The sequence below is a fragment of the Doryrhamphus excisus genome, linkage group LG19 (genome assembly GCF_037039965.1).
Source record: "Doryrhamphus excisus strain RoL-2023G ecotype Guam linkage group LG19, RoL_Dexc_Guam_v1.1, whole genome shotgun sequence".
NCBI classification, from domain to species: Eukaryota; Metazoa; Chordata; class Actinopteri; order Syngnathiformes; family Syngnathidae; genus Doryrhamphus; species Doryrhamphus excisus.
Window position 1 is genome coordinate 4,607,828 of NC_136375.1, and position 26,321 is coordinate 4,634,148.

General features: G+C 43.1%; 1 protein-coding gene across 2 annotated transcripts in view; it reads right to left on the minus strand.

Annotated features, from left to right (window-relative positions):
* Positions 1-511: 511 nt before the first annotated feature.
* Positions 512-26,321, minus strand: part of LOC131106719 (netrin receptor UNC5D-like) — a 198,388-nt gene continuing 172,578 nt past the window's right edge. For both annotated transcript variants that reach the window (XM_058056062.2, XM_058056063.2), the window contains exons 12-18: positions 23,713-23,797; positions 10,497-10,668; positions 9,352-9,582; positions 5,950-6,099; positions 4,983-5,150; positions 3,810-3,988; positions 512-1,238 (exon numbers count right to left, since the gene is read on the minus strand). In XM_058056062.2, coding sequence (XP_057912045.2) covers positions 1,046-1,238; positions 3,810-3,988; positions 4,983-5,150; positions 5,950-6,099; positions 9,352-9,582; positions 10,497-10,668; positions 23,713-23,797 — 1,178 coding nt within the window. In that variant the 3' untranslated portion in view covers positions 512-1,045. The remainder of the gene's footprint in view (positions 1,239-3,809; positions 3,989-4,982; positions 5,151-5,949; positions 6,100-9,351; positions 9,583-10,496; positions 10,669-23,712; positions 23,798-26,321) is intronic.

Consider the following 26,321-nt stretch of genomic DNA (forward strand, 5'->3'; position numbering starts at 1 on the left):
AATACGACAGTCTCGCTTGAGGAGAAGGCGCACAGCGCCCTCTGGTGGCTGCGGAGACATACACTCTCACTGGCCACATCATTAGGTACACAATCCAACTAAATTATTATTCTAACAATCAGAATAAAAAATCCTTTACAAAGGTAGTGATGAAGAGATGTAATAAAATGTTTAAATTTGTGTTTAAGAGCTATTTCAACCAACATAACCTTCCTAGTTTGGCACAAAGTGGCTAGCATGATGCCGCTACTAAGCTATGAAGAGTGTTAACCAAATATTAAATTAGCTTCCTGCTTTCTTTAGCTTTTTAATCAGCGTGACTCAATGCTTTAGTTGGCATATTTTTGTTGTTAGCAACATTGCTAGTAGCTAGCTAGTTTAGCTGCTGGGTTAGCACATTAGGATTTGGATATTTATGTCTACAATTGACGTTCACACACAAAGAGATCCCGATTTGGCCGGTATGTGTATTTGATGTCGAAGTCGCAGTGAAAAGAGAGGCGACACAGAGTTGGACACAGAGCCACTTTATTAGTCATCTTGGAGCACGTGGACCAGGTTCTGGTTCAGGTTGGGAGGCGTCCACAAGCAAACACGATTCAAACCAGCAGCGACAACTTGTAATAAATGTATTACCATGACGACGTGTTAGCTAGCCCTCAACGTCCACTCTTAATGTGAAACATCTTGATGCTAACCTTTTGGCATCAACGTTCCTTCTTTGTGTTCTGAACTCCTGTTTCCGCACAATGAAAGACACGACGTAGAAAGGAAAAGGAAAGAATGACAACATGACACATAAACGTCACATAAACATTCGGACCACCCGCAGGAAGTCACCGGCGTCCATCACCTCAAAGTTAAAGTGAGATGACTCACTCTGGTCAAAAACACAAACATTCCTCACCGTGAGGTTCAGCGTTCCCGCCTGGTGTTTGCAAAGGTTCCTCAGTAAAGGAATTACGGACTTGCAGCGTCGGTCTCTCTGGGCCAAAGCCGAGCGGGAAGTCCGGCAGCGTTCATGCAATAAGGAGCGGATCCTGGCTCAGTCTGCTGTCCTTGACAACTTTAGGGAGGTCAGCTCCTCTTCGCCGCCGCTTCCGGGCGACTGGACTCTGCCGATCTCCTCCAGGGCGCTGGCCAAGGAGTCCAGGTCTCCCGAGTCCTGGTGCTGAGCCTCCCACAGGCTCAAGATCACGGATGCTGGGCTCTCGTGATGATCAAAGTAGTTCAGGTTCCTGGGAAAACGCAACACAATGTCACTTTAATAGGTACCCCTGGTATATGCTAATATACTCTTAACGGGGGCCGTTTGTGGCCTCCAGCTTGTTTTTGGATGGTCGTAAAATTTAATTAAATCATTAAAATAACGCAATATATTGTTATTATTTTTTAATATTATCATATTATTTATTTAATATTTGTTAACAATTATTATTGTTTATATAATATTTTATATAATCTTTTGGCTTTGTTCCATAATGTAATTTTTCCCCCAACTGAATTTTCCACAAATCGTTTTCAAATAAATCCACTCATGAGTTGGTCAACCCATTGAAAATTCCATATATATAACTATTATAACTATTATTAACTATTATATATATATAACAGTATCACAACAAAATAGTTTAGTAACAACACAATATTCATCACACAATAGCTTAACATACAAACATGTATGAATATATGAATACAAGTATAAAATGAAAAAAAAAATCATAATGCATTGCATCTGAACAATGCGTTCATTGCTGCAATTGACGTCAGCCTCCCTCTGGGCTCTGGGCTCTGGGTCCTCTATGCTCGGTCAATGAAATGATTTTCTCAAACGAAATGCATCAGGGAAAAACATTTAACTGTTGGGTTATTTTCATTTTACACTCATATTGGTACATGTTTGTAGGTATATCTTTCACTAATACTACAAGTTTATTATCAGAACATTGCAACTGTTTTCTTGTTACAATATGATTTTTTTCTCATGAAATGACAGCAGTTTTTTCCATTGTTGTAGTTTTTTTTTACATTTCCAACTATTTCAACTTTTGCCTTCTTCCTTCTCATAATTTTATTTTGTTCCCATAACATTTTGACTTTATTATCCTAATATTATATCAATTTTCACAACCTAATTTCTCAAAAATAACATACCAAACATCAACACCAACATACCAAAAAACTAACAAGAATAATGAGACTTAAAAACACCTTTTCTTTAATATTTCAACTTTATGCTACCTTACTTTTTATTACTTTAAAAAGAAAGCACAGTTTTTCTTTAGTATTTAAACTCCACTACTATAACTATATTGCTATATATTATTACTATAAAATATATATTATTTTTACTATAAGTTTGTCATAATATTGCAATTTTTTTCTTGTTAGAATACAACATTTTTCCTTTAATATTTTGACATTATTCATATAAAATTACAGCTGGATTTCCATTTTAATTCATTTTTTTAAAATTTTTGAAATTTTCCAACTAGTTGAACTTTTGTAACTTTTCATTTTGTAATAATGACTTAATTCTCATAATATTTGAATTTTCTAGCATTTCAGCTTTGTGACATAGCTGAAAAAGCCTGTTATTAATACGAACTTCAGACTTTTTTTTCCCACATTTTTCCCACATTTAAAAACATTGTTCCAAATATTACAAATAAATATATTATAAATATTATAATATAATATTATTATAGGGCGACTCCAAATTGTCCATAGGTATGAATGTGAGTGTGAATGGTTGTTTGTCTATATGTGCCCTGTGATTGGCTGGCCACCAGTCCAGGGTGTACCCTGCCTCTCACCCGAAGGCAGCTGGGATAGGCTCCAGCACCCCCGCGACCCTCGTGAGGATAAGCGGTAGGGAATGAATGAATTTATTCTTAATTATAAATAATATATTTGTTATTATATATATGATAAATATATTACATAATATAATAATCTTTGAAATATTTTTCCTAATTTTTTAGAATATTATGACTTTGTTCCCATAATATTATATATAATATTTATTCATTTTTAGAATGTTAGTTTGGCCATTGTTTACTACTATACAGAAAGCTAAATCACTGTCACGCTCAGGAAAACACTGCCCGCTAGCGTCTCGGTAGAGAATTGCAAGCTCAGCCCTCTGCCGCAAATGTCCCACTTCAGTAACATATTTGAAGTTGTTTAACTAATTACATTAATGAAGGAGTCATTCTGTTACTAATTGAATTATTTTTTGGGGACGGTAACAAGTAAACAAGGCAGACAGTCCAAAATGTGCCTACACATCTTTTACCATCAGTCTGCTTCTATTGAATATAATGTCGTCCAACAGGGGGCACTGTTTCCTCACTGTTTATCTCATGTCTGTTTCCTTTTCCTACCCCCCCAGTGAGCGTTCCCAAATATTTGCAGAAATACTTTGCATAAATCCTTTAAAAAAAAAGTAGGAAAGACACAAGAGCGTGACTGACAGGACCAGAGGACTTTAAAACGCCGCATGGCTTGTTTTCCTTTTCTGTGGATTGATGATGACGATTGGTCATCAAACGCCCCCCACCAGGCCAGCCGCTAATGACCGAGCGGCCGCGGTGGCGGTCCTAGACCTTCCCGATGGGAATCTGGCACGCGTGGCGTGTGAGCGCTCTCTCCTCATCTATAATGAAATCAGCAGCGTGGGCGCCACTGGAGGCCGATGGCAGATTAGCGGCGACACGCCGCTTTAATCCCACATTCTAAGCAAGAGTTCGCAGAGAGCGCACCCACCCCCTCGTCATTATTTCCCGTCATGCTGACACCTGACGCACCTGTCGATGCGCAGCTTCCTGGCTAAGAGGCGCCAGTCTTTGCCCTTGGCGTTGGCGCTGTCGAAGGTGGCGCTGATCCTCTGGCGGATGGAGGGCGGGATCTTGAAGGCCCGCGGCCCCGTCTGAGAGGTGACGCTGCAGTCCGACTGGGAGAAGAAGGGCAGCGCCCCCTGCTGGTTCTGACGCAAACCAAAAAGACAAACTGGCAGGTCATAGTTAAACTTCCAGGATACCATAAGATGACGCTGAGCTTCTTTTTACACTTGCAGGAATACAAAGCTGATTCACATTACAGATGCACCTCTCGCACTCATATATATATTTTTTTGTAAAAATATTAATATTAACCCAAAATATTCATGATTTTTTTAAAGATATGTAGAATATTGCATTGGGACCATTTTGGTCTCATTGACTCCAATTCTAACCACGTTTTTGCTTGTTAAAAAAAAAGGTGCCCCAAAAATAAGAGTGCATCAGAGTCAATTACTGGAACGGTCAAGACAGGAAAAAAAAAAAAAAAGAAGGAAAAAACGGCAATTGGAGAAAAGGGGGAGAAAAAATGAAAAAAAAACCCATAAAATTTGAAAAATGTATTATCTTTTTTCTTTAATATTTCAAGTTTATGCTACTAAAATGATATTTTACATTTTAAATATTTTTCTTCATAATATTACAACAGGGGCGGCACGGCGATCGAGTGGTTAGCGCGCAGACCTGACAGCTAAGAGACCAGGGTTCAATCCCACCCTCGGCCATCTCTGTGGAGTTTGCATGTTCTCCTCGTGCATGCGTGGGTTTTCTCCGGGTACTCCGGTTTCCTCCCACATTCCAAAAACATGCTAGGCTAATTGGTGACTCCAAATTGTCCATAGGTATGAATGTGAGTGTGAATGGTTGTTTGTCTATATGTGCCCTGTGATTGGCTGGCCACCAGTCCAGGGTGTACCCCGCCTCTCGCCCGAAGACAGCTGGGATAGGCTCCAGCACTCCCGCGACCCTCGTGTGGAAAAGCGGTAGAAAATGAATGAATGAATGAATGAATATTAAAACGTCATTCTCCTAAAATGACAACTTTTTCTCATAATATTTTGACTTCTAAAATGACTGATTATTCCATTTTGATGCTGTTTTAATTTTTCTTGTGAAATGATATTTATAGAGTGGCCTCACCTCCACCACCGACGTGTAGACCTGGAGGATCTGCTCTTGGCCCTTCACCTGCCTGACGCTGATCTTGCAGGAGAGGTGCGGCGAGGAGGCGAGGCTGTAGCGCTCCAGAGAGAAGGCACACTGCAGGGGGCGCCGTTGGCCCGCCCACACCTGACAGAAGGAGAACTCCTGCACGGGGCGACAAGAAAGATCACCGGATGACTTTTGTTTCGTCTGAACGTCCCCTTTGACTCTGACTGATGGGGTCGGGGGCCGAGCGAGTCCGGTCAGCTCATCAGTCACCGGTCGGCCTATCAGGAGGCGGAGGAGACGCGAATGTCACACTCGTTCTTGAACAGATTATTCCCAATGTCCCCCTTGCCACGATTTGCACACCCAACAAGAGTGACGACGGAGGGACGTCCCCTCAGAGAAGTGTCCCTCCTGTAAGTGCGCTACGTGGGGACACGCTGCTCATGTCATCAGCGATGATTACAGCGAAAAGGTCCATCCTGCGGGCCAACAAGGAGCTCTAATGGATGAATCATCTCCTCTTCACATCCATCAGACACGAGGACGGCCACACATAAGAGCGTCCTCCTCAAGGCGGGGGGGAAGCCATCTTCCGGCTCAAATAGCGTCTCCCGCCGCTCGTTGGTATTCCGCCGACGCTGCTGCGAGCTAATTGTGCTAACAGTGTAGTCACTGCTGGGATGAACATCACAGGACAGAAGGGGAAATAGATCTGTGTGTGTGTGTGTGTGTGTGTGGTCTCCTGCTGTGTCCGTCTACCTTCTATACTTTCAAGTGACCATCATGCAGAGGAAAGCTCTAATGGAGGATACAGGGAAGATGAAGGTGCACGATGTCCAGCTCCAACATGGCTGACACAGCGGGTGATATGAGGGTGATGATAGACTGATGGCGTGATGACGGACTGATGATAGACTGATGGCGTGATGATGGACTGACGGCGAACGGAGCGTACCTGGCAGGTGGTGAAAGGCTTGATGCTCCACAGCAGTTGTGGGAGGTCCTGGATGGACACCTGCAGGCTCAGCATGTTGCCCCGAAACAGCAGCACTTTGGGCTCCTCCAGCAGTCGGCCGCCTCGGCCGCGCTCGCCCGCCGTCACCTCCTGAGGAAGAACAGGAAGTGTGGACTCATTGAGAAAATGATGTCATATACCGGGTGTTCAACAGGTCAAAAAGAAAAGGAACATCATCCAATTTCTATTATGAATGTTAAAAAGGAGCTCTATTTTCATATCAACACACAGGAAGGTAAGGAGATAGCTTGTTCAGATGGTTCTTATGTATATCATGCTCAACCCGCCCCACATAGCTGGCCAAACACATGCCTGCAACAGAAGAACCAACGAACGTCAGCATGTACATATGAAAAACAGTGATTATTGCAAGCGATAAAAAGATATCTGAATACAACACAATTAAATACATGTATTTGTACGCTTGTGTCTTTGTTGGAATAGGTGTGTATGCTATGTCAGTTGGTTCTTCTGTTGCAGGCATGTGTTTGGCCAGCTATGTGGGGCGGGTTGAGCATGACCCGTGAACCAGGAAGTGCGGGAATCGGTGTGTGTGTTGTGCTCTGGTGGTGGAAGTGTGAAAAATAAAGTTGACTGGAAGCAGCCGTTCGCCGTGTTCTTTTTTGGTATTGAAATCCTTAAGCAAAGATTGATTTAAGCTGCTTTTGTATCGATATAAGCAGACCAAATTGGCTGGCGGGAGATGAAAAGGGCATCGTAGTAACCGGATTATCATAATAACCGGGTATCGTACTAACGGAACTAATTATATCATAAAAGACTAGAAATTTGCTGGGAAATGAAAATAGTATCGTAATAAGTAGTAATTCGTTATAACCGATATCGATATAACGAGACTTTACTGTAGGTAGCCAGGTGGAGAGGTAGCTATATCGGTAGGTAAAATAGGTAGGTACAGACAGTAGATAAGTAGGTAGTTACATAGCTTGATAGTTAGGTAAATAATTTGGTACATGGGTAGGTACGTAAATAGATTGATTGGCAGGTAGGTAGATAAATAGGTAGTTAGCTAGATTGGTATGTAAATAAGTAAGTACCTATACCTATTTATCTACCTACCTGCCAATCAATCTATTTACGTATCTACCCATGTACCAAATTATTTACCTAACTATCAAGCTATGTAGCTACCTACTTATCTACTTATCTAAATAGGTAGTTAGCTAGATTGGTATGTAAATAAGTAAGTAGTACATAGGCAGACTAAGTTGGTAGACACACAGGTCGGTAGGTAGGTACTAAATAAGTAGGTAGGCTGGTAAATAGATACGAATGTTGGTAGGTAAGTAGGCAGATTGATAGGTGGTAGGTACGGAGGTAGACAGTAGGTTGGTACTGTAGGTATGTTGGGAGAACTTAGGTGGATAGGTGGATGGATTGGTAGGTAAATAAGTAGAGAATAGTAGGTCGTACATACTGTAAGTAGCGGGGTGGGTAGGTAGCTAGATAAGTAGATACTGTAACTTGGTTGGTAGGTAGGTAGGAAGTAGAAATTAGGCAGGGAGATAGGTTGGTAGGTATGTAGGTAGGTAGGAAGTAGAAATTAGGCAGGGAGATAGGTTGGTAGGTAGGTAGGTAGGTAGGTAGGAAGTAGAAATTAGGCAGGGAGATAGGTTGGTAGGTAGGTAGGTAGGTAGGAAGTAGAAATTAGGCAGGGAGATAGGTTGGTAGGTAGGTTGGTAGGTAGGAAGTAGAAATTAGGCAGGGAGATCGGTTGGTAGGTAGGTTGGTAGGAAGTAGAAATTAGGCAGGGAGATAGGTTGGTAGGTAGGTAGGTAGGTAGGTAGGTAGGTAGGAAGTAGAAATTAAGCAGGGAGATAGGTTGGTAGGTAGGTAAGTAGGTAGGTAGGTAGGTAGGTAGGTAGGTGGGTAGGTAGGAAGTAGAAATTAGGCAGGGAGATAGGTTGGTATGTAGGTTGGTAGGTAGGTAGATAGGAAGTAGAAATTAGGCAGGGAGATTGGTTGGTAGGTAGGTAGGTACGTAGGTAGGAAGTAGAAATTAGCCAGGGAGATAGGTTGGTAGGTAGGTTGGTAGATAGGTTGGTAGGTAGGAAGTAGAAATTAGGCAGGAAGATAGGTTGGTAGGTAGGTAGGAAGTAGAAATTAGGCAGGGAGATAGGTTGGTAGGTAGGTTGGTAGGTAGGAAGTAGAAATTAGGCAGGGAGATAGGTTGGTAGGTAGGTTGGTAGGTAGGAAGTAGAAATTAGGCAGGGAGATAGGTTGGTAGGTTGGTAGGTAGGAAGTAGAAATTAGGCAGGGAGATAGGTTGGTAGGTAGGTAGGAAGTAGAAATTAGGCAGGGAGATAGGTTGGTAGGTAGGTAGGAAGTAGAAATTAGGCAGGGAGATAGGTTGGTAGGTAGGTTGGTAGGTCGGAAGTAGAAATTAGGCAGGAAGATAGGTTGGTAGGTAGGTAGTTAGGAAGTAGAAATTAGGCAGGGAGATAGGTTGGTAGGTAGGTAGGAAGTAGAAATTAGGCAGGGAGATAGGTTGGTAGGTAGGTAGGTAGGTAGGTAGGTAGGAAGTAGAAATTAAGCAGGGAGATAGGTTGGTAGGTACGTAGGTAAGTAGGTAGGTAGGTAGGTAGGTGGGTAGGTAGGAAGTAGAAATTAGGCAGGGAGATAGGTTGGTAGGTAGGTAGTTAGGAAGTAGAAATTAGGCAGGGAGATAGGTTGGTAGGTAGGTAGGTAGGAAGTAGAAATTAGGCAGGGAGATAGGTTGGTAGGTAGGTAGTTAGGAAGTAGAAATTAGGCAGGGAGATAGGTTGGTAGGTAGGTAGGTAGGAAGTAGAAATTAGGCAGGGAGATAGGTTGGTAGGTTGGTAGGTAGGAAGTAGAAATTAGGCAGGGAGATAGGTTGGTAGGTAGGTAGGTAGGAAGTAGAAATTAGGCAGGGAGATAGGTTGGTAGGTAGGTAGTTAGGAAGTAGAAATTAGGCAGGGAGATAGGTTGGTAGGTAGGTAGGTAGATAAATAGACAAGTAGGTAGAGATGTCAAGAGATATTTAGAAGAGTAGGTAGAATGATAAGTAGGCACTTGATAGCTACTTAGGTAGATGGATACGTAGGTAGATATATTAGAGCTACAAGAAGGTAGGCAGGTAAGTAGAAAATAGGTAGGTAGGTAGATAGCTTGGTAGATATTCAGGTTGGTAGGTACCATAGGTAGACAAATCAGTACGTAGAATGACGGTAGGTCGATACAGGACTCGGTGTGTTGGTAAGGAGGTAGATAGATGGCGGCGGACAGGTGGGAAGGTAAACGGGTAGATGTAGTGACACGACTGCTTTGACTGCACTCCAACTTCTATTGAATCAAAGCTACCTGGAAAGCGTGCGGCGTGTCGTCCACACAGTAGAGGGTGAGGATGAAGCCCAGAGGGTTGCTGGGATCGGGGCTCCCGAAGGCGGCCAGTCGCAGACGCTTGGCGGCGTCCTGGCTAAGCGGCTCCCCCACCAGGGCGTAGCGTCCGGGCTGCTCCAGCAGGACGTGACACCTTTGGGCCTCCAGCAGACAGTAGCAGGACGTGCACTCCTCATGCACGCACATCATTTCCTAATTTGATGACATTTGAGACACCACCTGAGACTGAAGCCAAAATGTAAATATCCAGTGCAGACGTCTTAAAGCAGCAACTGTGAAGTCAAAGCGTCGCCGTCTGGGGATGCTAATTCCGCAGACTTCCTCTTCCTTATTTCAGTGACGAGGGTCGCAGAGGAGCAACTACCCCCTGAACCTGCTACCATCTCTTCTGGCTGTATAGTCCGCCGCCCACCGTCCCCCACGCAGCAACCTCCCCCGCCGCGCCGCCCCCTCCCAGCAGCGACACACACGGTGATGGATGCGTCTTTTGATAGTTCCCTTTTGTGCGGCACGTGGGCTGGCAAATTACATCTGTGTAAATGTCACGCAGCTTTAAAGGCGCCGGCTGGGAGAAGACGACGAGCCCCTCGGAGGGCACGCCGGCACCGGGGTCACCATTACCGCCCCCCTCCCCTCCCCAACAACCACCACCATCTCCCTCCATGACGTCCCTGAAGCCTTTTTGATGAGGTCAGTCAAACATTAAAAGAGCATCTTGGACACTTCCGCCCTGCCGAGGGAAAGACGGCGAGGCGTTGAATAATTACAGAGAGCAGCCATGATGGCTGTCACAGGAAGCTGTAGTCATGTTATGCGTGTCAAAGGTCATCACGGTGCAGTAAAAAATGCTCTCATTTTGTCCGCAGCAACGCCGTTCCTCAAAATGTCGTTAGGAGCAGAAGTTGTAATTTCGCTGACTAATAGTCGTCATCTGCATGTGAGCTGACATTTGTTCTGGAAAGCATGACGGCACGGGCCTAGCGGGCCGAATTTATGTACTGGCTGACGGATGCCGGCTGACAGCTCTGAAATCAGATCTGTGCGAGCGTGACGCTGGGAATTCGGCATCGACATCTGCAGCAGTCAAACAGCGAGCGCCAACTCACCTCCCATTTGTCGTCCGCTGTTTGCCGCTTCAGACGGGCGATCCAGTTCTCGGCGGCACCCTCGGCGCAGTGTGCGATGGTCACGGCCACGGGGCAGGACAGGTCCAGCCCCGGCGGGCCGTATGTCACGGCGGGACTCAGGAAGATCTCGGGTCCGTCGCCCAACGCTGAGCTGCACGAGAAACAATATGAGGTCAAAAGTTGAGAAAAAATTGTGGGGTGTCGTGTTTGAAAATCAAATTCTTAGCTAGCAAGCTACGTCCTGTAGCACTTCCTGTTGCATTTATTGTACTGTGGTGGCCGGCCACACTGTTCATTGTTATAGTTATAGTGAAAATAACCATGTGCGACACTTCACTTCATGGTTGTGAAGTGTTGCTAGCTAGCGAGCTAACGGTGATCCAAGCTAATAAGCGCTAATACTCGGGAAAGCTAATCCAGCGCGTGTCCTTGAGCTCACCTGGCTAGCTAAAATTTGTAAAGAAGTGTAACTATTTCAAAAAAAGCAAGACTCTAACAGTGCAGGGGCGTCAAACACGCTTTCACCGTGATGGTTAACCTCAGAGGGCCGCCCGTGAAATCACATAAATGTATAATATTATTTCCATTTGATTATTATCACTTACATTTTGTATTGTTTACTACTACTACTACGTTTTTTTCAAAATAATTTAATAAATTCTAATGATTGACCACAGTCCATTATTAGTTTAAAAATATTTTACGTATTCTTGGCCTAAATGAAGCATTTCAAGCACAAAAAACAGCAAAATTAATGAAAATACAAATGTTTTCAGAATAAGGCACTCAAAATCTCAATATATAGCAACTCTCCCAAAGCTGACACGAGCCTATGTTGTGTCTTATGTAAGCCTAATATGTCTCATTTCGGGCTGCACGGCAGTCGAGTGGTTAGCTCACAGCTAGGAGAGCAGGGTTCAATTCCACCCTTGGGCATCACTGTGTGGAGTTTGCATGTTCTCCCTGTGCATGCGTGGGTTTTCTCCGGGTACTCCGGTTTCCTCCCACATTCCAAAAACATGCTAGGTTAATTGGCGACTCCAAATTGTCCATAGGTATGAATGTGAGTGTGAATGGTTGTTTGTCTATATGTGCCCTGTGATTGGCTGGCCACCAGTCCAGGGTGTACCCCGCCTCTCACCCGAAGACAGCTGGGATAGGCTCCAGCACCCCCCGCAACCCTCGTGAGGATAAGCGGTAGAAAATGAATGAATGAATGTCTCATTTCCTGTTATAATATATACTATATTGGGTGAAAGGCATGTAGAAGTGACTATAGGGGTGTTATTTCAAGTGTAAAGGCCTGTAATAATGTTAAAAGCCATATTTAGAAATTCCTAAACAGGTTTCGGGTGCTCCATTTACAGAAATATTAATTTTAGAAAAAAGGAATTCACTTATCACGGTCTGGTTTGGAACCAATTAACCAGGATAAACGAGGGATTACTGTTGCATAATACAATTTAGATGGGATTTGACCACAAAAAAATCCAATAAATACCCAAATTCACAGAACAAATACATTTATCAATAAAGTAAAAATTACAATTAAAATATAAAAATAATTGAAACTAAATGGCAAGTATTTTTTAAAAACTTGCATCACATTATTATATTATTATTTAATGACTAGTTAGCCGCACGCAACAATATTGTTCTGTGCCGGTTAGCTCATTTGATAACAGAACACATCACAAGGGTGAAGATATTTGTGCTACATACAGTATCATAGTTCATAACATCATTAGTGCAAATAAATAATGTTTAGGTAGCTGTTCATGAATCAATCAGTGCTCCTCACAAGCAGATTAAAGCAACAAGACTGATGGACGGCCGCTCTGAGAAGGACATGTTTGGGAACGAGCTGGCCGGGGTCGATGATGCTCGTCAAACTGACAGATTAGCTCGGCCCAGCTGCCTTGGCCGGGGGCCCGAGCCCGCCTGGAGGCCCCCCAACTCATGAGCGATCGATGGGCCCGCCATCAGTCATGCAGCCGGACCGCACGCATGCACGCACCCCGCCACAAACGTCTCAGCATTGTTAATACACCTGTATTACACCTGTCACTTCATTAGGCACCTTACACTACTGGACTGCATATTCACACTTAGTCTTGTGAGTGCAGATGTGCGCTCACACGTTTGTACCCAAAACACCCAAAATGGTGAGTGTATTGTGATGCACAATCACCATCCTCAATATTGGCCATCTTGCAAGCAGCTTTGAAGCGTATTATCACAACTAGCATGTTGGGAGTGTGGCTCAATTAACGTGATACAGCAACCGGATTGGCCCGATCTCGTGGTGAAAGCCGATGTTAGTCGATCTTCCAAATACAGCATATTGGCAGCCGATCTCAATCCTGGATTCATGAAAATTGTGAAAAATGCTACGATGCTCATGTTAGCATGCTAGCACCAAGCATAATAGTGTCCTATAAAAATTGATAAAAATGCTACTATGGTAATATTAACATGCTAGCAGTGCTAACATTAGCATGCTAACACCTAGCATGAAGTGTTTATATTCTGTACCCATGTATAAAGCAAAAAATATTAGTATGCTAACATTAACATTAGCATGCTCGGAAAGCTAATATGCTAACATTAGCATGTCAACAGCTAGCATGATTGTGGAGTTTATATATGTCTATTCATGAAAATAGCAAAAAATGATGGTATGCTAATATTAGCATGCTAGCAATGCTAATATGCTTGGTGAGTGTTTACATATATTTATACATTCAAATAGCAAAAACCGCTAGTATGCTCACATTAGCATGCTAGAATGCCAAAACCTAGCTGATAATGCTAAGTGTCTGCTTAGGTTCATATTCATGAAAATTGAAAAAAATGCTAGTATGCTCATTTTAACATGGTAGCACCTAGCATAATAGTGTCAACCTATAAAAAAGGCTAAAAATGCTACTTTGGTAATATTAGCCTGCTAGCAGTGCTAACATTAGCGTACTAACACCGATAATGATAGTGTTTATATACTGTATTCCTACCCATGAAAATAGCCAAAAATCTTAGAGTATGCCAACGCCTAGCATGATAGTGGGAAATGTTCATATACGTATATCTACTCATGAAAACAGTAAAATATACTAGTATGCTAATATTAGTATGCTAGCAATGCTAACACCCTAATGTCATCATGCTAACGTTATCATGTTATCAAACACCTAGCATGATAGCGCAATGTAGCGGCAAGGCTAAATGCCCTGACCATTTGTTTTTGTGGCATTATATGCATGCATGGCATAAATGGTCCTAACCTGCAATGTTAAAGAACAATTTCTGAAAATTTCATCCAAATCCATTCAGAACTTTTCAAGTTATTTTGAACCCAAAGAGACAAACGAACCACACCACACCCCCCAATTACACAAATACACATAAGCAGATATGTATGCTTACATCCAATAAATACTCTACTTTATACATCTTAGATATGGAAAATATGCAGAAAATAAATTCTAAAGCTAAATCAGAGGTGTCCAGCCCCCCAGCTTGGTTTGTATTGGCCTGCGGCATCTTCTGCAGATGAAATTCATCACCTGCATTAGAATACAAAAAAAAACAGACACACATTGGCCCAAATACAAACCAAAATGGCTGCTTCTTACAAGACTACAGTCTTTGATTCTATTCGTACATCCTAACATGGCCAAAATCTGTCACAGGTTTTCTGTCACTCAAACTCTGGTGGTGGAGGGGCATGCACTCGGGACCCCTAAAATATGTCCAATTTGGATCTGGATGACATTTCCCAGCGGGATCACGAACATCTCCTCCCTACTGTGACCCAGTGACAAAGGAAAAAAGTTATTTTGCGCCGTCTAAGAATAAAGTCCTACATGCAGCTGCTAATCAGCCGCCCGCTTTGCAGGAAATCTACTTTGTCTCACTGTGCTCATTTGCAACTTTGCCGTGGTGAGAAAAGCCTCCCTGATTGTGGAGGAAGGAAGGAAGGAGACTCGTGAACGTCCTTCACGTCTCTGCAGCTTCTGTAGCACATTCCCGTGTTTGGAACATCCTCGTTACTGTTGGACAGTCTCTGTGTCACGTTTCGGCATGTCTATGTTGCGGTGCGACCCCAGGATGCGGCGAGCAGGACCAATTGCAGGTAAATTATATTTATTTTGTGTCATAATAGCAGCGACAGGAAAAAGCAACTCAACTGGCTGACGGACAAACTAACAATAATCCCACAAAGGGAGAAGCACACACCTGAACTAAATAGACAAATACAAATTAGGGACAGGTGTGGATGAGTGAGGCAACCAAGGAAGACAGGGCAAAACAGGAAGTTAAATACAAAATAAGAGTCCAGAAAGGAAACCAAACAAACTGTCACGAGGGAACCCACACAGGGCGTGACAGTACACCCCCCTCAGGGATGGATCCCAGACGTCCAAGACAGTTAAAAGTCAAAGAGGGATGGGTGGTGGGGGGACCGGAGGTGCGTCGTCGACGGGAACCTTCAGGGGGCCGGCCGGGGCGGCAGGCCCGGCGAAGCCAGCAAGACCCCTCCACGTGACGGAGGGAATGTTTGGGTCAGTAATCACCCTCCGGGGGGGGCGCCCTCAACCAAGAGCGAGGTAGGCATCCTCAGGGGGGCGCCCTGGGTGTAGAACCTGGGCTCCGGCAGGAAGTCTAGAAGCAACAGGCGTCCGGCCCTGACGCGGCGACGGCGAAGCAGCAGGCGTCCGGCCCTGACGCGGCGACGGCGAAGCAGCAGGCGTCCAGCCCTGACGCGGCGACGGCGAAGCAGCAGGCGTCCGGCCCTGACGCGGCGACGGCGAAGCAGCAGGTGTCGTCCATGTCAGAGCCTCTCCATCTGCTCCAGCAAGCCCTGCTCCTCGTCTTGCAGGTGGAGTGGGCTGTGCCTCCTCACTCCCCCAGCAGGTGGCGCCATCCTCCCTTGACATGGCGAGGCGGAAGAGGGCGGCCACACCTCTTGGCGACGTGCCGTGCGTCGGCGACACTGCCGCGTCGGAGGGTGTGCAGCGGGTACCGGGAACACCGACGCCATGGGCACTAGGGTGCCGTCCGGCCCCCACACCATGGTCTCCAGTTCCTGCGACGTGTACCTTGCACACTCCTGCTCCATCGCCTTGAAAAACTGCTGGGTCCATTCGTCGAGCTCCGCGAGATCGTCGTCGGGTTCGTCGAAGCCGGCAGGGCATGAGGGCGGGTGCACCTCAAGGCGTCGCTCTGTGGCGCCGCGGCTTGCGTCGGCGTCGCGGAGGGTTTGGAGCGTCGTCGGTGGGTCCGGGATACAGCCACGCCAGGTAAATTATATTTATTTTGTGTCATAATAGCAGCGACAGGAAAAAGCAAGTCAACTGGCTGACGGACAAACTAACAATAATCCCACAAAGGGAGAAGCACACACCTGAACTAAATAGACAAATACAAATTAGGGACAGGTGTGGATGAGTGAGGCAACCAAGGAAGACAGGGCAAAACAGGAAGTTAAATACAAAATAAGAGTTCAGAAAGGAAACCAAACAAACTGTCACGAGGGAACCCACACAGGGCGTGACACTCTGTGTCTCACATGGAATACATGTGTTGGTATACTGCATTGAGTATGCTGTGTACACTGTGTACTTCCTTTCTGAGTGTAGTACCCCAAATCTATTACTGTCATTGTGCGCTTACTGGGAAAGACTTTGGTAGTATTTGGTAGTATTCTTCTTATTCTTCCCCTATTATCAATAGCAAGTTTAATTTGAAAGCACAATAACCAAAACACCAAACTGTTATTTTGATTCCACCCGACTAGCATGGATCCCCGCATATGCGTGGATTTTTAACCCAAGTATCATCAGCTTGATATTTACACATCACAACCAACACAAGCTAACCACTCACGGTGCAACCATAGTTTCACCAACAATGAGCTACCCAGCATGACTTGCCGAGGTACACATGAGTACAAAATGTTATTGTTGCGACCCTTATGCCAAATAGCCAAGACGGCGACGATCGAAGTGTCCCGCAGCGCTCACTTGACATTCTGAGCATTTGAGTGCAACTTATGCACTCAAGTGTAAGTACACGAGTGCATCTATTGAGACACAACAAGTACAGCATTTAACACTTTCAGAAGAACATAGACAAGAAGTTACGTGACTCGGGATGGTCCATTACTGATACTCACTATCAGTAATGGACCTAGCCAGATACTAGCCAGATATGAGTCAGATACTAGCCAGATACAAGCCTGATACGAGCCAGATACGAGCCAGATACTAGCCAGATACTAGCCAGATATGAGCCAGATACTAGCCTGATATGAGCCAGATACTAGCCTGCTACTGGCCAGATACGAGCCAGATACTAGCCAAATACGAGCCAGATATTAGCCAGATACTAGCCAGATATGAGCCAGATACTAGCCAGATACGAGCCAGATACTAGCCTGCTACTGGCCAGATACGAGCCAGATACTAGCCAAATACGAGCCAGATATTAGCCAGATACGAGCCAGATACTAGCCTGATACGAGGCAGATACTAGCCAGATACTAGCCAGTTATGAGCCAGATACAAGCCAGATACTAGCTAGATACTAGCCAGATACGAGCCAGATACTAGCCAGATACTAGCTAGATACTAGCCAGATACGAGCCAGCTACTAGCCAGATACGAGCCAGATATGAGCCAGATACGAGCCAGATACTAGCCAGATACTAGCCAGATACGAGCCAGATACTAGCCAGATACGAGGCAGATGCTAGCCAGATACTAGCCTGATACGAGGCAGATACTAGCCTGATCCGAGGCAGATACTAGCCAGATACTGGCCAGATACGAGCCAGATACTAGCCAAATACGAGCCAGATATTAGCCAGATACTAGCCAGATACGAGCCAGATACTAGCTAGATACTAGCCAAATATGAGCCAGATACTAGCCAGATACTAGCCAGGTACGAGGCAGTTACTAGCGAGATACTAGCCTGATATGAGCCAGATACTAGCCAGATACAAGCCAGACACGAGCCAGATACTAGCTAGATACTAGCCAGATGCTAGCCAGATATGAGCCAGATATGAGCCAGATACAAGCCAGATACTAGCCTGATACTAGCCAGTTATGAGCCAGATACTAGCCAGATACAAGCCAGATACTAGCCAGATACTAGCTAGATACTAGCCAAATATGAGCTAGATACTAGCCAGATACGAGCCAGATACTAGCCAGGTACGAGGCAGATACTAGCCTGATATGAGCCAGATACTAGCCAGATACAAGCCAGACACGAGCCAGATACTAGCCTGATACTAGCCAGATACTAGCCTGATATGAGCCAGATACTAGCCAGATACAAGCCAGACACGAGCCAGATACTAGCTAGATACTAGCCAGATGCTAGCCAGATATGAGCCAGATACAAGCCAGATACTAGCCTGATACGAGCCAGATACGAGCCATTCTAGCCAGATACGAGCTAGATACTAGCCAGATATGAGCCAGATACTAGCCTGATACGAGCCATTCTAGCCAGATACGAGCTAGATACTAGCCAGATATGAGCCAGATACTAGCCAGATAGTAGCCAGATATTAGCCAGATACGAGCCAGATACTAGCCTGATACGAGGCAGATACTAGCCAGATACTAGCCAGTTATGAGCCAGATACAAGCCAGATACTAGCTAGATACTAGCCAGATACGAGCCAGATACTAGCCAGATACTAGCTAGATACTAGCCAGATACGAGCCAGCTACTAGCCAGATACGAGCCAGATACGAGCCAGATACTAGCCAGATACTAGCCAGATACGAGCCAGATACTAGCCAGATACCAGCCAGATACGAGGCAGATGCTAGCCAGATACTAGCCTGATACGAGGCAGATACTAGCCTGATACGAGGCAGATACTAGCCAGATACTGGCCAGATACGAGCCAGATACTAGCCAAATACGAGCCAGATATTAGCCAGATACTAGCCAGATACGAGCCAGATACTAGCTAGATACTAGCCAAATATGAGCCAGATACTAGCCAGATACTAGCCAGGTACGAGGCAGATACTAGCGAGATACTAGCCTTATATGAGCCAGATACTAGCCAGATACAAGCCAGACACGAGCCAGATACTAGCTAGATACTAGCCAGATGCTAGCCAGATATGAGCCAGATATGAGCCAGATACAAGCCAGATACTAGCCTGATACTAGCCAGTTATGAGCCAGATACTAGCCAGATACAAGCCAGATACTAGCCAGATACTAGCTAGATACTAGCCAAATATGAGCCAGATACTAGCCAGATACGAGCCAGATACTAGCCAGGTACGAGGCAGATACTAGCCTGATATGAGCCAGATACTAGCCAGATACAAGCCAGACACGAGCCAGATACTAGCCTGATACTAGCCAGATACTAGCCTGATATGAGCCAGATACTAGCCAGATACAAGCCAGACACGAGCCAGATACTAGCTAGATACTAGCCAGATGCTAGCCAGATATGAGCCAGATATGAGCCAGATACAAGCCAGATACTAGCCTGATACGAGCCAGATATGAGCCATTCTAGCCTGATACGAGCTAGATACTAGCCAGATATGAGCCAGATACTAGCCTGATAGGAGCCAGATATGAGCCATTCTAGCCAGATACGAGCTAGATACTAGCCAGATATGAGCCAGATACTAGCCAGATAGTAGCCAGATATGAGCCAGATACGAGCCAGATACTAGCTAGATACTAGCCAGATATGAGCCATATACTAGCTAGCCAGATACTGCAAACATTCTACTTGCAGAATCTTTTCCTAATAATTATGACTTTATTCCCATGAAATTTTGACTTTAATCTTGTAACATTATAACTTTTTCCGCAACCTAATATTCCAATAATGATAACATTATATACTGCTCTATATTACCATGTATTTTTTGTATTTATTCAACCTTATGCTACTAAGTGACGCTATTTTTCCACGTGCTCAATTATCGTAAAATTAGGACTGTTTTTGTCTTAGTTCTTGTAAAATTACTTCATTTTTGTTGCGGTTTGTCAAATTACTGTATTTTACGGACTCTAAGTTGCTCTGGAGTATAAGTCGCACAATGCCAAAAATGCATAATTAGGTAGAAAAAAAGTATAAGTCGCAATTTTGCGCGTAATTTTTTTTACAAACTACTTGACCAAAACAGACATTACATCCTCTTGGAAGGCAAGTTCTAACAATAAAAGAATAGAGAACAGGCTGAATAGGTGTAAGCTATGCTAACACAATGGTTATTCAGCTACACTAAAAATAAACATGAACAGAAAAGGTGTCCAGTGTTTATGTAACATGAACAGTTTTTTCATTTGTAAGTCGCTCTGGAGTATAAGTTGCAGGAACAGCCAACCTATGAAAAAAAGTAGGACTTATAGTCCGGAAAATATGGTGTATTTTTGGAATGTGTCGCGGGCTTCTATTATGCTTTTATTGAGAACATTTTGGCCTTTTCATTCATTTCATGGTTTTATTCACTGCATCTACAGGATCGGACTCGTTTAACCAGTATTTCAAATGTTTGTTCCAAAATCATTGGCCATCCTGTGAGACCTCTTTCTACACACTGCGATCTACAAATAACCCGGACTGCATACAGGATTCTACAGGACCCTTCCCACGCGCTACACCCCGTGTTTGAGTGGCTTCCATCGGGTCGTAGACTAAGATGCCCACGATGTAGAACACAAAGGAGGAGGGCTACCTTTGTCTCTACAGCAGTCCGGCTTCTGAACTTGGACCCCTCCCTATCCAGATTTCGCACAACCTCCCTTTAGCTTGTTATACTTTTTAAATTATTTAATTACCATTTATTCTCTTAGGTACATGTGTTCAGTAGTGTCTTCTCTTTTACTTGTCCTTGTCTGCTTTCTACATTTTTTATTCCATATGCTGCTCTCTGTGTCCTTTCAATTGCCGCTCGGGGATAAATAAAGTGTTTTTGAACTTTGAATAAAAAACAGCCTCGGGCGGCAAATGGCCCCCAGGCCGCACTTTGGATACCACTGACTAGCTAGCTAACACAGTTGCTCGAGTCAATTATCTGCTTATTATCCTTATCCTTCACTTCTAAAATGTTAATAGAGTTGACTATTAAAAAGGAAAGAAGGTATTGGATCACGGTACCCGCTGCTGTATCGTGTGGCGGTATCGATATCTGACAGGAAATGGTGGCATCGAGCCATCCCTACTATTACCATGGCTTAACTTCTTTATACACCTGTGTGGCAGCTAAGAATGACTTCAAACATTGGCAGCGCTGGTAATAAAGCTTTTACGACCGCATCCCTGGTATCGCACCCGAAAGTGAGCCCGCGTCTTCCTGCCCTCATTTGCGCAAACTCTCCCGCCGAGGGCTGAAAGGAGGGAAGAAAGGAATGTGATTTCTCCTCCTGCTGGACCGCGGCGCCTGTCAGCTGATAGCGCTTGACTGACAGCTCGGTGCAGCGACTCCGGCAGCTTCCTTAAGCGGCAAACTGCATCCGGCTTATCGCGGCCGAGCAGCGGCGGCGGCGGCTCGGCTGAAAGTGGCAGACTTAAGTCACAGGAAGGGGAGGGGCCGGTCTTAGAGCGGTCTGTGTGACCTCTAACCTTGGAATGACCCTTGAAATGAAAAGACAGCCATCATGGATGTTGTTAACTCAGACTTGATCGTTTAAGGACGTGTTTGCTCGCTTCAGGCGCCCCGTTTTTTTTCCGCTGGAAATCTCCCTGGCGCCAAAATCAATAAGGAGCTTGCCCGTCAAGCTGGCGTGCGTCAGCGTCGTGCCGCTGTGCAAACATGAAAGAGCGAGCGGACTTGATCTTGGAGAGTCGCCTCGGGCTCCGACCCAATCTTTCTGCAGCTGACGATGACACATCAAGCCCCGCCCCCCTCTACCAGTTGGAGGTAGAGTTACTGTACTTCTCTATGAGTATACCGTGTACACTGTACTGACTTCCTGAGTGTGTCAATTTGCACCGGTAATGACCATGACCATATTTACTTCTTTGTGGTATTGCTGAAAAAGTGTATTATGCTTATTTTTAGCACATTTTGCTGTTTTTCCCGAAATACTTCCTACAGTATTTTCGTCTTATTACTTTATTCCCTTTTTTTAAACTTTATTCCTGTAATATTATGACTTTTTCCCCAACCTAATTTAAAAAAATGACTGTTTTTTTGTTTCTCATAAAATTCCAACGTAAAATTTATTTTTAAATGTTTCAAATTTAAGTTTCAACTAAAAAAATATATGCTATTTTCTCTCATGATATTACAAAAAAAAATTAAAAATAGGCCACACGGTGTATGAGTGGTTAGCATGTTGGCATGCACAGTCAGGAGATTGGCAAGACTCCGCCTCTCGCTCAAAGTCAGCTGAGATAGGCTCCAGCATACCCCCGCCACCCTAGAAGTTTTTTCACGTAAAATTATATATGTTTTGTTATTAGAATATCCTTCATTCATTCATTTTCTACCGCTTTTCCTCACGAGGGTCCCGGGGGGTGCTAGAGCCTATCCCAGCTGTCTTCGGGCGAGAGGCGGGGTACACCCTGGACTGGTCGCCAGCCAATCACAGGTTATTAGAATATTTTTTCTGCTAATATTTTCTGTTAATATTTGGACTTAAAATAATATAATAATAATAATCTGTGATTGGCTGGCAACCAGTCCAGGGTGTACCCCGCCTCTCGCCCGAAGACAGCTGGGATAGGCTCCAGCACCTCGGTGACCCTCGTGAGGATAAGCGGTAGAAAATTAATGAATTAACGAATATTATAATATTTTGACTTTATTCCCATAATATACAACTTTTTTCCCCTTGCATAATTTTCCCCCAAAACATTAAAAACTTTATTTATTGTTTTGTTCTCATAATTATATATATTTTTTACATTTTAATAAAAATTTCCAACCCTATGCTGATTGATTATTTAGCTTCACATAGTATATTTTTGAAAAATTATTTATTCTCATTAGAACACAACATTTTTCTCGTAATATTTTGACTTTATTTTTGTAAAATTACCGCATTTTTTTCCATTTCTGATTTTTTTTCCATTTTCCAACTATTTCAACTTTCTTCTTAACCTACTGTATTTATTTTCTTCTCATAATATTTATTTTATGATACATTTTATTCCCAGCATATTTTGACTATATTTTTGTAATATTAAGACTTTTCTCTAACCAGCTTTCCAAATATTACTTAAGTCTGACTTAAAAAAAACATAATATTTAATATTTCAACTATGCTACTAAATTATTATTATTTATCAATATTATTATTATTACAAAATTATGCTACTAAATTTTCTTAATTTTTCCTCATAATATTACAAGTTTATTCTTGTAAAATTCCACATTTTTTCTCATTGGAGCACAACTTTTTGTATGTTAATATTTAGATTTTATTCTCCTAAAATTTTTATTTTCCAACTATTTTGACCATTTCTTCTTGTAAATTCTAATAATTCCCATAATATTTAGAATCTATTCCACTAATATATTTTTCCCCCAATCTGATATTCCAAAAAAAATGACAACTTTATTGTCATTTGGTTTGTTTCTCATACAACTTAAAAAAACATTTTTAGTTATATTTTAACCTTAAAATTATGTTATTTTTCTTTATGTATTCTATTGTTATTTATTATTTTTTCTTTAGCTTATAACTTTTGTCCTTTAATATTTTGACTTTATTATTGTATGATGACTGCTGTTTTTTTTCTTCCATTTTTGCTGTTATTGGTTTTTGATTAGTTTTCTTGTTAAATAATACTTTTACAATGTATGATGGGCCAAAAAAAAAAAAACAGCTGCGGGCCGCAAATAGCCCCCAGGCCGCACTTTGGATACCGACCCAGTACACTGTGTACTTTGTTCCTGAGTCAACAAAGTTTTACAGAGTGGTGTGTCCCATATCTGCATGAGTGCTGATTGAAATATTTACCCCTCTTTGTTTTTTTTGCGTTTTTTTTTTGTAGTCCGTCCCGTTCCGCTACATCGCGATGTCGACGTTTGAGGTTGGTATGCGTCCCATCGCTGTAAGTACGCAAGTGCGTCCGTCAGCTGACACGCAACATATGTGCGACGAGGCGGGGAGGGGCCAACATGGCGGCGGCGGAGGAAAGATGAAAAGAAAGCGTCCCGACGAGCAGACGGCGTGGCTGCCTCACCTGCTGTCCTCCTGGTTGACGATCACGTACGTCTCCCAGGTCGTGTCCTGCGCGATCCCCCCGTGAGGCACCAGCACGCTGATTCCTGCCGACGACAACAACATGTGTGCTCATTAGGACCCGCACAGATTGCAGCAGGGAACGACATCAAGCAATCCCGGAAGAGTCAGCACGAAGACATGTTTACATAACAAGCGTCTCATGTCAACACATGCAGGTCGTCCCTGCAGTGTGCATGCCAGGCCACTAGTTAGCAGTGTAACTTTGATCTGTATTTAATAACAGAAGTAGGAAATCGTATGTAAATATCTTTTTATCAAAGTACATTGGAAGTACTTTTTTGTGCTTGAATTATAAAAATATTACTGAGCAACTCGACCCTCATTCATTATCTCGTCCCCCGAGGCAGCCCGGATTGGCACTAATTGTTGATTTCTGTCTCACACACGTGTAAACCCCCATCACCTCACTGAAGGTGGCCGCCCCCCCAGCTGACGTTTCGCCGAGCAGGTGTACTGAGTTTGATGGAAAGAGGAGACCATGTTATCCCAGGGGAGGAAATCACAGCCACTTCACGGCCAAGACGGCCGGCGTATGTCCAAAACCACAAAGGAGAACACGACGCCACTTAGTTGGTTTCCACGTGTTGCCATGGAAACCCCAATAGAATCAAACACATTTGTTTCCTGCAGTGGCAAATTAATTAGGATAATGGGATTTATAAGAATTTCAAAATGAGTACAATAACAGGATTGTGTCTTGTTTAGACTGAATGCATTACCTTCCTGCTGGTCAGCGGGAGCTGGGGGGGGCACACCTGTCTTCATTAGTTTTCCTTGACTATGGTCAGCTGTGGGTTTCCATTGCACCTTCTTCGTTATTTTGGTACTTTGACTTGACGAGTGTCATACTGCTCCGTGTGAGCTTATCATTGTACCGTTTGGTGTCAAATATGACGCAAAAAAACACAAAAGAAAACTAAACAAATCATAAAACAAAATGTAACATGGCAAAAGAAAAAATAAACTAAACATGGCAAAATAGAGCAAAATTAAACATACATGACATACTTGCTAGCTTAAACGAAACATGACAAAACGAAACTAAAGAAATTGAAAACATGACAAAACGAAACTAAAGAAACTGAAAACATGACATACCTCCAAGCCTAAAAGAAACATGACATACTTCCTAGCTAAAACGAAACATGACATACTTCCTAGCCTAAATAAAACATGATGAAATGAAAAAAAACAACCCCTGAAACATGATATACCTCAAAACATGATGAAACAAAAGAATTGGGTCATGTCAAGTATGTCATGTTTCTTTTAGGCTAGGAAGTATGTCATGTTTCGTTTAGGCTAGGAGGTAGGTCATGTTTCATTTTTTTTTCATTTCGTCAAGTTTCATTTAAGCTAGGAAGTATCTAAGTTTGGAGGTAAGTCATGTTTCAATTTTTTGGTTTTGTTTTCATGTTTTATTTAAGCTAGGAGGAAGGCTAAGACATACCTCCTAACCGAAACAAAACATGATGAAATGAAACAAAATAAATTGAAACCTGACACACTTCCTTGGCTAAATGAAAAATGACATACTTCCTTGCCTAAACGAATCATGACACACATGCTAGCCTAAAGGAAACATGGTATATTTCCTGCCTAAAGGAAACAAAAAATACCTCCTAGCCTAAAAGAAACATGTCGAAAGAAAATGGAAGAAATTGAAACATGACATACCCCCCAAAGTAAAAGAGACATGACATACCTGCTAGCCTAAACAAAACAAGACATACCCCCTAACTTATACGAAACAAGACGAAACAAAACAAAATAAATTGAAACATGAGATAGCTCTGCACCAAAAAGAAACATGACATACTTCCTTGGCGAAATGAAACATGACATACATGCTAGCCTAAAAGAAACATGACATACGAGCTAGCCTAAAAGAAACATGACATCCCTGCTTACCTACATGATGAAACGAAACAAAATAAATTGAAACATGGCATAACTCTGAGCCTAAATTAAAATGACATACTTCCTAGCCTAAACGAAACAAGACATACCTCCTAAACTAAATGAAACATGACGAAACGAAACAAAATAAATTGAAACATGAGATAGCTCTGCACCTAAAAGAAACATGACATACTTTCTTGGTTAAAAAAAACATACGTGCTAGCCTAAAGGAAACATGACATACCTCCTAACCTACAGTAAACGAAACATGACGAAACAAAATAAATTGAAACATGACATACCTCAAAGGCTAAAAGAAACATGACGAAACAGAACGGAAAAAAAACTGAAACATGACATACCTCCGAGCCTAAATGAAACATGACATACTTCCTCGCCAAAACGAAACATGACATACTTGCTAGCCTAAACAAAACAAGACATACTTCCTAAACTAAATGAAACATGACAAAACAAAAGGAAAGAAATTGAAACATGAGCTACCTCCCAGCGTAAAAGAAACATCACATACCTGCTAGCCTAAACGGAACAAGACACACCTCCTAACCGAAACAAAGGAAACAAGTCGAAACAAAACAAAATAAATTGAAACATGAGATAGCTCTGCACCTAAAAAAAACATGA